The 15,410-nt window shown below is 41.0% G+C and overlaps 1 protein-coding gene across 5 annotated transcripts in view; it reads right to left on the bottom strand.

Annotated features, from left to right (window-relative positions):
• HDAC4 (histone deacetylase 4) overlaps nucleotides 1-15,410 on the bottom strand; it is a 1,180,658-nt gene that overhangs the window by 37,325 nt on the left and 1,127,923 nt on the right. For all 5 annotated transcript variants that reach the window (XM_068226410.1, XM_068226411.1, XM_067142123.2 and 2 more), the window contains one exon: nucleotides 6,075-6,197. In XM_068226410.1, coding sequence (XP_068082511.1) covers nucleotides 6,075-6,197 — 123 coding nt within the window. The remainder of the gene's footprint in view (nucleotides 1-6,074; nucleotides 6,198-15,410) is intronic.

Here is a 15,410-nt window from a genome sequence, read left to right as displayed (position 1 = left end):
CAGAGTAGCACCAATGAAACAGATTTCCCTCCCTAGACTTGAACTATGTGGTGCATTACTCCTTGTAAAGTTAATGGATAAGGTTAAAACTGCTCTTAACCTCAAAACTGAACAAAACTACTATTGGACTGATTCTACTATAGTACTAGCTTGGCTTGCAGGAGAGCCCGCATATTGGAAAACGTTTGTTGGTAACCGAGTGTCTGAGATACAACAACTTTCATCTGTAGAACAATGGAACCATGTGACATCACAGGACAATCCAGCTCACATCATTTCGAGAGGGATTGAACCACATCTTCTTCAAGACAATCTGTTATGGTGGGCGGGACCATCCTGGCTCTACCAGCCACCGTCAACCTGGCCTGTCAGCGACATGAAGAAAACTTCCAAACTCACACTGATGTACCAGAGCAATGGAAACCAGCTGTTTGCTTACTTGTTGTCAGTCATTTCCTTGAAGATTTCGTCCAAAGCTTTTCTTCTTGGTCACGGCTGGTGAGAGTCATGGCCTTCATACTGAGATACATGAACAACCTCAGGCTTGCTGCTTCAAGGAGACAGGTGGGAAGTCTGACTGTAGTAGAACTTCAAGAGGCATCGCACAGGATCATTCGCACTGCCCAAGAACGAGAATACGGTAAGGAGCTTCAAGATCTGCGACTTGGCAGACCGATCGCAAAGGACAGCAAGTTGAAGTCTCTTCATCCCTTTGTAGATGCAAACCAGATGCTTAGGGTGGGCGGCAGATTGGAACAATCTCAAGCTCCATACAGCCAGAAACATCCCATCATCCTACCACCTAATCATCATGTGACCAGGTTGTTAGTAATGTGCGAGCACATGCGACTTCTGCATGCTGGACCCCAACTTTTGCTTGCAACCATTAGACAACGATATTGGATACCTAATGGTAAGTCTGTCATTAGGCACATAACACACAAGTGTCTCCCTTGCTACAAGTTGAAGGCAAGTACATCAACTCAACTCATGGGCCAGCTCCCACACCACAGGGTAGAACCCAACAGACCATTTTTGAACTGCGGAGTTGACTATGGGGGTCCACTTTACATTAAGCAAGGGACCCGTAAGAGCAAAACAAAGCTAAAATGTTATATTGCTCTATTCATCTGCATGGCTACCAAGGCGATCCATCTTGAACTTGTCTCTGACCTGTCTACTGATGCGTTCCTAGCTGTTCTGCGTAGATTTACATCGCGTCGGGGTATCTGCCAGAATATCTCCAGCGACAATGCCCTAAATGCAGATCAGTATTGATTGATTGATTGACTGATTGAAGTACCTTCGTGGGAGCAAGAAACGAGCTACGGGAGCTTCACACCCTTTTCAGATCTCAAGTACATCAGAGGAAGGTGGATGACTTCGCATCTCAATGTGGAATCCAGTGGCATTTTATTCCACCGCATGCCCCTCATTTTGGTGGGCTGTGGGAGGCTGGCATAAAGTCTACTAAGTCCCATTTGAAGAACGTTGCAGGAAATCTTGTACCGACTTTTGAAGAAATGTCCACGTTGTTAGTCCAGATTGAGGCATGCCTGAATTTGGGACCAATAACCAAATTGTCTGATAATCCTGATGACTATTCATTCCTGACTCCCAGTCACTTCCTGATTGGAGAACCTCTCACAAACATCCCAGAGCCAGATTTACTTACAGTTTCAGGTTCTCGTCTGTCCAGGTGGCAACTACTTCAGCGTTGCAGACAGTACTTCTGGAAGCGGTGGTCAAGGGACTATCTATGTCAACTCCAGCAGCGGACTAAGTAGTCAGCAGGAAGGGTCAACCTTCAACCCGGAACTCTGGTTCTTCTCAAGGAAGACAACTTGCCACCTCTCGTGTGGCAGACAGGGATCGTGGAAGATACACACGCAGGTGCTGACGGCTTGGTGCGAGTTGCCACTATTCGCACTCCCAAGGGGACCTTCAAACGCCCAATTGCAAAACTTTGTGTCTTCCCAGAAGAGGTTGAAACTGTATATAGTGAAAAAGTGTAATTAGTAAAAAGGTGTAATCTTTTATGTGCTAAAACTTTGGTTTTTTCATTTGACTTTTTCAGTGTGAGTGCTAATTTTTATTGTTCTTAATAATATTTACGTTTGTAATTTATATATAAATTAGGTGGGCGGTATGTTGAACGCCATGTGTTTTTTTTTGTCAGAGGTCAGCACAATCAGACTGCTACAGCCCCAGTGGAAGGGGGACAGAGTCACGCGCCTCATCGGCGTCAGTGAGTTCCGAGACTTGGACGAGGGTGGTTAACGGTATTGTGTTTGTGCGCTACAACATGGACCACGGCGTCCTAATGTATATTTTGTACAGTGTAAATAGTTTTGTGAATAAATGAAGTATGTAATGTACATTATGTTGGCCTTCCCTTTGCACTTAATGAAGTACATTTCGTGGACTGTGGGAAGAACTAGGCCTCGTTCAACATGAGTAAGCAACTCTAAAAAAGACCGAACAAATAATAATGACTGAAGTGCATAACAGATGAAAGAAAACCCATTCACACAACATACACACACTGACTCACACAACGCAGTTGTGTGTGCCCAGGAAAGACTTTCGGCAGGCAGATTTGAATACATGAGAGGAAGTCAAGTGCTGAATATCCATTGGGAGTGTATTCCAGAGTCTTGATACATTAACTAGGGGAATGACTGTAGGAATTAGTTTGATTTAGCGGAATTTAAAGTATGGAACCAGAACAGGTACTAATTTTATGGAATGAAGAAAGAAAAATTAGAAGATAGGCAAGTAGGAGTGTTCATCGAAAGTAATTGGGATAAACAAGAATAATCAGGTGAAAATTCCTTCGTTCATTTATGTGTAGCCATCCCAATGTTTTGAAATATTGTATATCATGAGCATCATGTCACAGTTGGTAGGCATATCGTATGCAAGAGTTTTGGGATTGCTGAAGTTGCGCAGCTGTTGTACATTTAGAATTACTAGTACCATATCACAGTAGTGCAAAAGATAGGAATGCTTGGATTTAAAATATTTTAAGGATTTGAGGAAAAGCATTCCCGTGATGTTTCAGGGGATATAGAGCTGCATGAACCTTTCTACGTATATTAGTTATGTGTTCATTCCAGGTCAGATTCGATTCCAAGATTAGTTACATTCTTAAGGTACATTGCAGCAATGCCAATGGTAATGGAGGAGGATTGATATTGCTTGTTATGTGTAATAATTTAGAGTTGCCTATGATGATACTTTGTGTTGTTTTTTTTTTCTTTTTTTTCTTTGCTAGTTGCTTTAGATCGCATCGACACAGATAGGTCTTATTGCGACGATGGGACAGGAAAGGCTAGGAGTGGGAAGGAAGCGGCCGTGTCCTTAATTAAGGTACAGCCCCAGCATTTGCCTGGTGTGAAAATGGGAAACCACGGAAAACCATCTTCAGGGCTGCCGACAGCGGGATTCGAACCTACTATCTCCCGAATACTGGATACTGGCTGGACTTAAGCGACTGCAGCTATTGAGATCGGTACTTTGTGTTTTACGAGCATGTAGGATTAAGTGGTTGTTTTTTAATATGCTGGACAGTTTCATATAAATTGTTTATAATGGTCTGGTTGTATATCTGCAGATCATCAGCATATATATATATATATATATATACACTGAAGTGAAGCCTCCGTGGCTCAGGCGGCAGCCTCTCACAGCTGGGTTCCATGGTTCAAATCCCGGTCACTCCATGTGAGATATGTGCTGGATTAAGCGGAGGCGGGACAGAATTTCTCCGGGTACTCAGGTTTTCCCCATCATATTTCAATCCAACAACACTCTCCAATATCATTTCATTTCATCTGACATTCATTCATCATTGCCCCAGAGGAGTGCGACAGGCTTTGGCAGCTGGCACAATTACTATCCTCGCTGCTAGATGGGGGCTTCATTCATTCCATCCCTGACCCGGTGAAATGACTGGAAACAGGCTGTGGATATTCATTTTCACAATACTTAAGTATGGATGATATGTCATTATTATGCAAGATGAACACTATGGGCCCTAAAACAGACCCTGGGGGACACTGGATGATTTTACAGCCCATTGGGATCTTTGATCTTTGATTGTTTACAATTATGCATTGGTGACTATTTATAAGATACGACTTACAACATTTTAGGCCTATCAGGCCGATATGCATAGAGCGGAGCTTGGATAGTAGTATGTCTATATTTACCAAGTCAAAAGCATGTCATCTGTTACCCGAAGAAGGGCAGTCGTAGTACTGTGTCCCTTTCTGAAGCCAGACTGAATACATGTGTAATTATGTATGTGTTTAGTGAAAATATATTCATCACTGACAGTAGTAGTTTTATTTTGTTACATTGCTGCCCAATGTTTGATTCCCAACTGGATCGGGGATTTTAACTGTGTCCGTTCAGTTCCTCTACCTCAGAGGCTAGGTGTTTGTGTTTGTTTCGATACACATCTTCATTTACCTACTACACATCATACTACAAACCACCACAAAAACACGTAACAGTGTATAAGGCTGGCATCAGAAAAGCATCCGACCTTAAAAATGGGCTAAATCCATACAAAGTGTTGACCCCAAGGAATAATAATAATAATAATAATAATAATAATAATAATAATAATAATAATAATAATAATAATAATAATAATAATAATAATAATAATGTGCCTTTCACTTGAGATGACATTGTAAGATTCTCTGATGTACCCAAACTCACATTAGATTCAGATAAGTTGTACAATAACTACTGTGATCTCAGACTGGCATATTCAGCTCTTAACAAAGATTCATCTGATAAAAAATGGACAGATCTTTTCCACAAACATGAAAGTGTTTATGAACTACTGCAGTTAGTTTTTGTTATGTCAGTTCCCTTAAGCAGCCCATATATTAAGAGAACTTTCAGTATTATGGGTAATCTTTGGACCAAAGACAGAAACCAAACGTCTCTGAATCTTGTGAAAGGTGGACTTCAAATATGTTTTAAATCTGCAGTATTCAATATTCTGAGTTTGCAGCATTCCTGGATAAGTAAAGAGGGACGATGATTTTAAAACCAGCAACACGCAATAGAAAATAACAGAAGAAGAAGAAGAAGAAGAAGAAGAAGAAGAAACCCAGTTCTACAAGAAATATATTTACTTTACTGTTGTGCAATACTTGTATGTTATATTCCTTGAGAGCTAGAGCTTTTATCTCCATACAATTATTGTAACATTATCTTTGTTAATTTAATTCAAAATTACTTTATCACTTGAATTAAACAATTTACATAAAAAGATTTAAATATTTGTAATGTTAGTTTCTTTTTTTGAAAAAGTATTTAACCTCAATTGTTTGCAAAATGATAATGGATTCAATATCATCGGGCTCTATTTTGTACTACTACAGAAATGTACAAATCTCAGGGTTTCTTTACATAACCAAAGTGGTAAAGGCATAAATTTGTGTTTTCTGTCAACATTGTCACCATCATTGTATTATTATTATCATTATTATTATAATTACTATTATTCGTGTGTCCTGGAATCATATGAGTACAAGGTGGCAACCCTAGAATGGAAGAGACCATGGTCTTAATTAAGGTACAGCCCCAGAATTTTCAAGGTGCAAAATTAGGACACAACGGAAAATCATCTTCAGGGCTGCCAACTGAGAGCTTCAAACCCACCATCTCCTGAATGCAAACTAACAGCTACTTGGGCCAAATTGCACAGGCAAATTGCTCAGAAAATATAAATAAATAGAAATCTAACAATGCATAAATTGCTGCTAAACAATCAATAAAATATACTGAATTTTACATATCTTAGGAAAATTATTAAATATTTCTACCACCAAATTACGTCACTGAAGCTGCATGGTGCACAATATGACCGACAAAGGTAAAATTAGTAGAAATTCACGTATCTAGAAAATAGCAATTTAACAAGTGAGAGTAAACTGCAGCTGACAACTGACAGTATGAATGAATGAATGAATGAATGAATGAATGAATGAATGAATGAAAAATAATTACAATCACAAGCAGATAAAAACTTTTTTTAAAGCTCTTCTTACCTTTGCAATTGGCATCACAAGAGTTCTGAAGGCTGCCAAATATTCTGCATCTCCCATGGGAGGAGCAAGACCACCAGACCAGGCCACATTTACAGTAGTACCAATTCCCTCACCAGCACCACACTGTAACCAAACCAATTTTCATATTCAGTTTTACAATGCTTGTCCAAGTTTGTGAGAATGGATGAATACAGAATTAGTTAAAAGAGTAAATAAATACATCAATACCCAGAGTCTGCTTCTATGATTAAACACTATAGTAACTAGCTGAAACCCATCAAGAGATGATGGTCAATGGGGTAAATATTTATTGGATTTCCTTACGTACGACATTCCTTTTACTTTTTTTTTTTTTTTCAATTTTCTACGTCGGGAAGGAAGCGACTATGGCCTTAATTAAGGTATGAAAATACCTGGTGTAAAAATGGGAAACCATGGAAAACCATCTTCAGGGATGCCAACAGTGGGGTTGAACCAGATATCTTCCAAATGCAAGCTAATAGCGATGTGACCCAAACGCGCGCGCGTGCGCGCACACACACACGCACGCACACACATGCAGAGAGAGAGAGAGAGAGCCCCCATGCCAGGGAAATTAACCAATGATGATTAAAATTCCCGACCCAGCCAGGAATTGAACCCGGGACCCCTGTGACAAAGGCCAGCACGCTGACCATTTAGCCATGGAGCCGGGCTATGAGAACATAAATGGCATTATTGTCACCAAGCGTGGGTTCTTTGTGGACAAAGAACATCCTTTCCTTGGAGCCAGTCCTGATGGTTTGGATGCTTGTGATGGTGTCGTTCACCGTCAGTGAATCAGATTTGAGAGAAGAAGTGACTTTAAAAAAATATGCCTGGAACTTTCTGAAGGAAATTTGCAATTGATTCGAAGCCACAACTACTCTTCTAGGTTCAAGATCAATTAATCATGAAAATCCACAGTTAGTTTCCAGTCATTCCGCCAGGTCAGGTATGGAATGAATGAAGTCCCCATCAAGTGGCAAGGATAGGAATTGTGCCAGCTGCCGAAGCCTGTCACACTCCTCTGGAGCAATGATTAATGACTGACAGATGAAAAGAAATGATATTGGAGAGTGTTGCTGGAATGAAAGATGACAGGGAAAACCGGAGTACCCAGAGAAAAAAACTGTCCAGCACAAATCTTGCATGGACTGCCCGGGATTTGAACCACGGGGCCCAGCGGTGAGAGGCTGGCACGCTGCCGCCTGAGCCACAGAGCTCTTCAATGTCTATTGAATATCACCAGGAGAAAATGGTGCAATTTTGTAGTGTACATGAGGAAAGGAAAACTCTTCGCAGAGAGGATGGAAGTCCGCCTCTGTGGTGTAGTGGTTAGTGAGATTAGCTGGTCCCCCCGGAGGCCCGGGTTCGATTCCCGGCTCTGCCACAAAATTTGAAAAGTGGTATCAGGGCTGGAATGGGGTCCACTCAGCCTCGGGAGGTCAACTGAGTAGAGGTGGGTTCGATTCCCACCTCAGCCATCCTGGAAGTGGTTTTCTGTGGTTTTCCACATCTCCTCCAGGCAAATGCTGGGTTGGTACCTAACATAAGGCCACGGCTGCTTCCTTCCTTCCTTCTTCCTTGTCTATCACTTCCAATTTTCCCATCCCCCCCACAAGGCCCTTGTTCAGCACAGCAGGTGAGGCCACTTGCGCAAGGTACTGTTCATCCTCCACAGTTGTATCCCTAAACCAAAGTTTCACATTCCAGGACAATGCCCTTGAGATGGTAGAGGTGGGATCCCTCGCTGAGTCTGAGGGGAAAACCAAGCCTGGTGGGTAAACAGATTAAGACGAAGAAAGAAGAAATCATAGAAAAGGATGAGTTATGTCAAACGAAGATTCTTCCAAAATTAGTACAATTTTATAAGGGGTGCATTTTGCCAGAAATTGTAGACAGTCTAATTGTTTGAGGCATGAAAATCCGAGATCCCACCTTTGTGCTAGAGGCACAATAACAAAAGTAAGCAGCAGATACCAACAAACGAAAGAAGAGTAAGAGATCAGACACCATCAAACAGGGCAAAAAATCTGCGTAAGTTTAGCCATTACGGTCGGGTGATTATCGTACGTAAGTTGTTCAAAAGATGATGTGTGGGACCGAGGAAAATGTCAAAACCTGCACGAGTGGTATAATACGGTGAAGTAGAAGAAGAAGAATAAGGTGATGAAGAAGAAGAAGGTGTAAGTAGTAAAACTTCAAAGATGGATGTGATGATTTATATTTCTGAGATGGATAATACTGAAAGGTTCTTTTAATATAGCACAATCTTCTTCTATCGCTCATCCCACATCAGTGAGGTCGCGGATGCGAACTGTGTTGCAAAGGTGGATTTGGCCCTGTTTTACGGCTGGATGCCCTTCCTAATGCCAACCCTACATAGAAGGATGTAATCACTACTGCTTGTTTCTGTGCTGGTTGGTAGTGTAGTGCATTGTCTGAATATGAAGAGGAAAGTGTTGGGACAAACACAAACACCCAGTCCACAAGCCAGAAGAATTAATCAGACATGATTAAAATCCCTGACCCGGCTGGGAATTGAACCCGGGACCCTCTAAACCAAAGGCCTCAACGTTGACCATTCAGTCAATGAGTCGGACTTAATATAGAACAATATGAAATGTAAATATGTAAATAAAGTAATAAAATAATTTTTCAGGAAAATGTTTGCTCATAATATCATCTGTATGTTTCGTTACAGAATGTTAAATTTCTTTTTTTTTTTTACTTTCTTAAACCATTTGTCATCCAGGGTTGCTTTTCCCTTGGACTCAGCGAGGGATCCAACCTCTACCGCCTCAAGGGCAGTTTCCTGGAGCGCGAGACTTTTGGTCGCGGGGTTACAACTGGGAGGCTGGGAGGGAGGACCAGTACCTCGTCCAGGCGGCCTTGCCTGCTATGCTGAACAGGGGTCTTGTTGGGGAAGGAATGATTGGAAGGTATAGAGAAGGAACGGGGAAGGAAGCGGCCATGGCCTTAATTTTGGTACCATCCTGGCATTTGACTGGAGGAGAAGTGAGAAATCACGGAAAATCACTTCCAGGATGCTGAGGAGAGAATCAATACCCCTCCACTCAGCTGACCCCTGTGAACCCCGTTCCAGCACTCATACCACTTTTCAAATTTCATGGCAGAGTCGGAAATCGAACCCATATCTCCAGGGGTGGAAGCTAATCACACTAACCACTACACCACAGAGGCGACCTAAATATTATTATACTTTATAGGATTCTATAAGTTATAATCACACAATACAATAATGTTTATGATCAATAGAACTTTATTACAGTTATAATCTTCAAAATCATAATATATTATATTACTGTATATGCCTATCTCTTTTTTATTGGGTTGGACGGCGAGAGAGTGCCTTGTCCACAAATTTGTCATACGGCTTGGAAAGCAAGTCTAGTGTGTGACTCAGAAGCAAGGCAACGCAAACACAGGTAGAGAGACAGACATTGAGGACTGAGGAGAAGCAGTAGGGGGTAAGGAAAAGGTTGTGCAAGTCACTAACACACACATAGCGGCTGGCAAGTGATAACAGTGCTGCTATCTCTTGTCTTGCAATTGACAGCGGAACTGATCGCTCAGCCTTAAGGTTCTTGATATTAATTCAATTTTACATCATAAACACTTGAAATAGCAACCTAAATATGAAATTTAAGATGTAAATTGTAGGGCTCAGATGTTGAGGGAAAAATCATACTTTTTTCTTTGTCTATTTTCTTGCCTCATTGGATTTTGGTGATTATTGCCACAATTAAGTGAATTTTATTTGTCATATAAATACATGGTTTGGCTTTTTTTTGTCATAAGGTCATCTTTTGACTATTTTCATAGAAACGCAATATTTTGCTCATATTTTGGTCAAATTTTGACAGTTTGATGACAGCTCTAACTACGCAAACTCATCTTCAACTTACTGAATGCGAACTAGTGTTCACAAAACTGCTTCTCGGTACCACATCTGCAGTTAATACAAGTGGAATACCCTCTGTATAGAATGAAGGTTATAGATCTCACTGCACCTTTTACCCCACCCGCTGTACTCAGCAACCCGGTCTTCCAGGCAGAGATAAAAATAATCCTGAAAAACCCATCCCAGCAGTGAGCTAATTACACTGATCAGCCAGAACATTATGACTACCTACCTACTATCGATATAAACCTGTCCAGAAGATAGCAGTGTAGCCTGATGAGGAATGACTGCTAATCAGACACATGTACGGTGCATGTAGTATCAGTGAGCATGTATCCATGTGTAGAATGGAGAAGGCACGCGATCAATCCTAGTTTGGCCGAGGGCAGATTGTGATGGCCCAGAGGCTCGGCACGAGCATTTAGGAAACTGCACGACTTGTCGGGGTGTTTGAGAAGTGCTGTGGTGAGTGTCTTCAAAAGGTGGAGAAACCAAGGTAAAACCATGTCCAAACGTCAAGCGGTTTGGGGGCCACCCCTCATTACAGATGTCGGACGTTGTACGCTGGGCAGACTGGTAAAACAGAACAGGCGGCGAACTCTGGTAGAACTAACATCAGACTTTAATGCTGGGCAGAGTACAAGTGTGTCTGAACACACAGTGCACCGAACACTCCTAAGGATGAACCTCCGCAGCCGATGAACCATGCATGTGCCAATGTTAACATCACGACATCGGCGACTACGAATGAAATGGGCACGTGACCATATTCACTGAATGTTGGTGCAGTGGCAGAGCATTGCATGGCCTGATGAATCCCGATACCTTCTTCATCACGCTGATGGGAGGGTGCGAATCCGTCGTCTTCCAAGTGAACAACTCCTTGACACCTGTACTGCAGAACAGAGACAAGCTGGTGGCGGCTCAATTACGCTCTAGGGAACATTCACGTGGGCATCCATGGGTCCAGTGGAGCTCGTGCATGGCACCATGACAGCCGAGAAGTATCGTACGCTGATTGCAGACTACGTAAACCCCATCAAGACAATCGTGTTTCCCAACGGCAAGCATTTTTCAACAAGATAATCCGCAATGTCACAAGGCCAGGAGTGCGATGGAGTGGTTTGAGGAACACAGTGGCGAGTTACAACTAACATGCTGGCCTCCCAACTCGCCAGATCTTAACCCGATTGAAAACATCTGGGATCTGACTGAACATGGCATCAGAGCTCATCCCCCTCCCCGAAGGTACGGGAATTAGGTGACCTGTGCGTGAAGATGTGGTGCCAACTCCCTCCATTGACCTACCAAGGCCTCATTGCTTCCATGCCAAGATGTATCGCCACTGTTATCCATGCCAAAAGGTTGACATACCAGCTATTAGGTAGGTCGTCATAATGTTCTGGCTGATCAGTGTACTTCTGGCAATCGCTCACTTGTCCTTATTCAGATATTAGGAACTCAACCTCCTTTCACTTACAAGCATCAGTTTTCAGTGAATCGTATCCCAGCACACATTCCAGTATGCCTAAGAAAAAGCAAATATGGTAGAGATAATACACAACAGTCTGCAAGATAGCGAGAGACAGCGATTAGAGCTCTGTCTAGCGGAGTGACCTGCAGTTAGTGATTCAGTTATAAGAGCATGTGTATTTGTTTGTGAAGTTTTTGGTGTTATTTATGCAATTGCAGTAGGTTAACATAAGTAAATAGTAGTGTGTGTCATTCCTGTACATCTCCTCTCAACATGAGTGGAAAGCTATGTGCTGTGTTAACTATGAATTGCAGAAGGACTCGCAGTCTTTCTTCAGTTTCCCTCATGACAAGAAAATGTAAGTAAATATTGTGTTTGCATATATATTCCTCCAGTGACAAAGAGATTTTTATAGTACTTCGTAAACTTCAGACCTGCGTAACCCATATTTTATCTGGCTTAAAATATAATAAGATTATTTTAATGTATAATGCAGCAGTTAACCTTCAATACCGATGTGTTGTTGTAGGTGTGAACTGTGGGTTTTGAAATGTCAGAGAAGTGACTTCGATAAGGTAAATATGAAAGAAGGACGTTATGCCTGAATAAGAATTATACAATCTGTTTTCAGGTCAGCGACTTTAAAAATTCCTGACTATACAGCGAAGTGTATGTTAAATTCTTACTCTAATATTGTATGTAAATATTCCTCAAAATATACCTAATGATAGCATTTTCAGGCTTTTCTTTATTTTATCCCTCTCCTCCGATTAAAGACGTGATCTGTACCAATACAGAATCTCCCAATAAATGAAACATCAAATGCTACGGACCCTTCCAAAAGGGATAGCCCTTCCAAGAGCAAAAGATGGGAATCTGCCGATCTGTTTATTGACAAGTGTCTTAATGTGATGATACAATGTTTTTTAAATGAGTGAATAGACAAATCTAACGTAAATGTCCAGGCAGGAATGCTAAAGCAAAAAAAGTAATGCATAAATGAAAGATCAAGCACTTTCACAGCAGTGCACTTCACATCTTGATTATATGTCTAATTTCAGTCTTTAAATAGTAACCCGTTAAATAATTCTTCTTTCATTTACCCGGAATTGCTCTAACAACTTTGAAGTTAATATCTTAATAACACTTTCTATCTATAGCCTACGTAATTTATTTATCAATTTCCGTACGTGAATTTTCATTGATATTTGAATTTAGTGCAAATTTCCAAGTCACGCCACTAGGAGCGCCACACGAATTGTCTCCCATTTTAACAAGGCTAAATCCGGAAGTGTCATGTATTATCTAAACTGTATTTGGAAAATGTCTTCTACTAGTGTTAAGTTATGGACATTTGTTAAGGGATTTGGAGAAGAATATTAATTTCTGTACAGAAGGTTTAGTTCTATTTTGCAAGTTGTGTGAAGTAAGAGTCGTGGCTGAAAAACGTTTTAATGTGCAACAACATTGTAACAAAGCAAAACACAGCAGCAAAGTCAAACAACACGTCGATAAGAAGAGGCAGCAATTTATATTCGATAAGGCTTTTACATCTTCAGCGATGGACAGATGTTCGGATTTTTCAAAGGAACTTTGTGAGATGATGGTGTCTGCAAACATTCCTCTAAATAATTTGAAGAATCCCCATTTCAAGAATTTCCTGGAGAAATACACAAAGAAATCTGTTCCTACAGAATGAACACTGCGAAATAACTAATTAGCGCGTTGCTACGAAGATACTCTAAATCGAATATGACACAGTGTAGCAGACAATAATATTTGGATATCTACTGATGAGATAACAGACACTGCAGGTAGATATATAGTGAATGTAATTAATGGAACACTCCATGCTGATCACCCTGGGGACATTTTTCTACTAACCTCAGAAGTTTTAGGGAGAGCAAATCATTCAACAATTGCAATTCTTTTTGGTAATACACTAAACATTTTGTGGAAGGATGAAATTAAGTGGAAAAACGTTCTTCTCTTTGTTACTGATGCTGCTCCATACATGGTGAGAGCTGCTGAAGGCCTCAAGATGTTTTATCCAAGAATGATTCACCTCACTTGCCTTGCACATGCTCTGCATAGGGTGGCTGAAGAAATTCGTGGAAATTTTCTTACAATGGGGTGTGGCCTCCAGAGAGGCCTGGTGCAGGTCTTTTGATTTGACGCCCGTAGGCAATCTGCACGTCGTGATGAGGATGAAATGATGAAGAAGACGGCACATACACCCAGATCCCGTGCCAGGGGAATTAACCAATTATGGTTAAAATTCCTGACCCTGCCGGGAATCGAACCCGGGACCCCTGTGACCAAAGGCCAGCACGCTAACCATTTAGCCATGGAGCCGGACGGACATTTTCCTGAAGTTGGCAAATTAATAACTAACGTCAAAAACATTTTTTATGAAAGCATCACTGTGGGTTGCGACTTTCAAGGAGTTAGTTCCTTTGACACCACTCCCTCCAAAGCCAGTTCTTTCTAGGTGGGGGACGTGGCTCGATGCTGCTGTGTATTATTGTGAAAACTACTCCACTATCAAAAACACGGTTAACGGCTTCAATAAAGATGATGCCTCTTCTATCAAGATTGCACAGGAATTGTTTTCAAACAGTTTGTCAGAAAGTCTGGCATACATTACGTCTAACTTTGTAATTATATCGAGTGCAATTACTCGTTTAGAAGCTGCTAGCTTAGAAATTCATTCAGGTATTGAAATGGTGAGAAGTGTTGAACTTTCAGCACAACAATCACATGGAATAGTTGGCGACAATGTAAAACGGAAACTTCAAAACGTGCTTAATCAAAATGACTGCTTTTTGCTGTGTGTGCAAGATAAATGATATTCTTAGAGTAGAAGGTACCGAGTGCATACTCGACAGCAGTGATTTAACATTACTTGAATATGCACCAATAACATCTTGTGACGTAGAAAGGAGCTTCTCTTCTTACTAGAATGTGTTAAGTGATAATCGGAGATCTTTCATGCCTGATGCTTTGAATATGAATCTTGTCATACACTTCAATTCCACCCATGGAGAAGAATGAAAGAGGTATGCAAGTTTGCACTACAGGCCCTGCCGCCTTACCATAATGTATTGAAAGACATCTACCTAATTCATTTTGTGGTGCTCAATTTAAAATTTATCGCATTTGAATAATATTAATGAAATATGGCCTTAAACATTCCAAAATATCTTTTTAAAAATAGATTGATTTCTAGTATTCTCGTATTTCAAACCACCAATGCAGGGTTCAAATATGTTTTGACTTTTAAAATGTTGTGTGTTATGATAATCTTAGCAAACTTACTACTTTATAGGTATGTATTCACAAATGTTTGATCAAGTGAATCAAGGACAAAAGACTGAATAACTGCTAAACATGTACAGTATATTCAGAAAATTAATAAGAAAGTAAGAATAAAGAATTTAGTTAACAAATACAGTGAAACCTCGATTCTCCGTTTTTCGAGGGACCATGAAAATAAAACGTACAACACGGGAAAACGGAACATCCGGGAATGAATGAAAACCATCAACAATTTGGCTAAACATCACAAAAATGAAATATGTATAATTATAATCTTACAAAAACTCCTAAACCAAACCAAACTACAGCCCCAGTGGGACTTTGCCTGCCAAGCGACCGCTGTTCAGCCCGAAGGCCTGCAGATTACGAGGTGCACATGGTCAGTGCGACGAATCCTCTCGGCCGATATTCCTCGCTCTGTAGATCGGGGTCGCCATCTCACCATTAGATAGCTGCACAATTAAAGGTAATCACGTAGGCTGAGTGGACCTGGAATCACACTTATATCCAGGTAAAATTGCCTGACCTTGTCGCAATCGAACCCGGGCCCTCTGGATGGGAGGCGGGCATGTTAGACCGCGAAACCGCATTAATTACC

Source organism: Anabrus simplex, chromosome 2 (genome assembly GCF_040414725.1).
Source record: "Anabrus simplex isolate iqAnaSimp1 chromosome 2, ASM4041472v1, whole genome shotgun sequence".
Taxonomy (NCBI): Eukaryota; Metazoa; Arthropoda; class Insecta; order Orthoptera; family Tettigoniidae; genus Anabrus; species Anabrus simplex.
The sequence above is the reverse complement of the archived record's forward strand: the minus strand, read 5'-3'. Positions and strand labels throughout refer to the sequence as shown.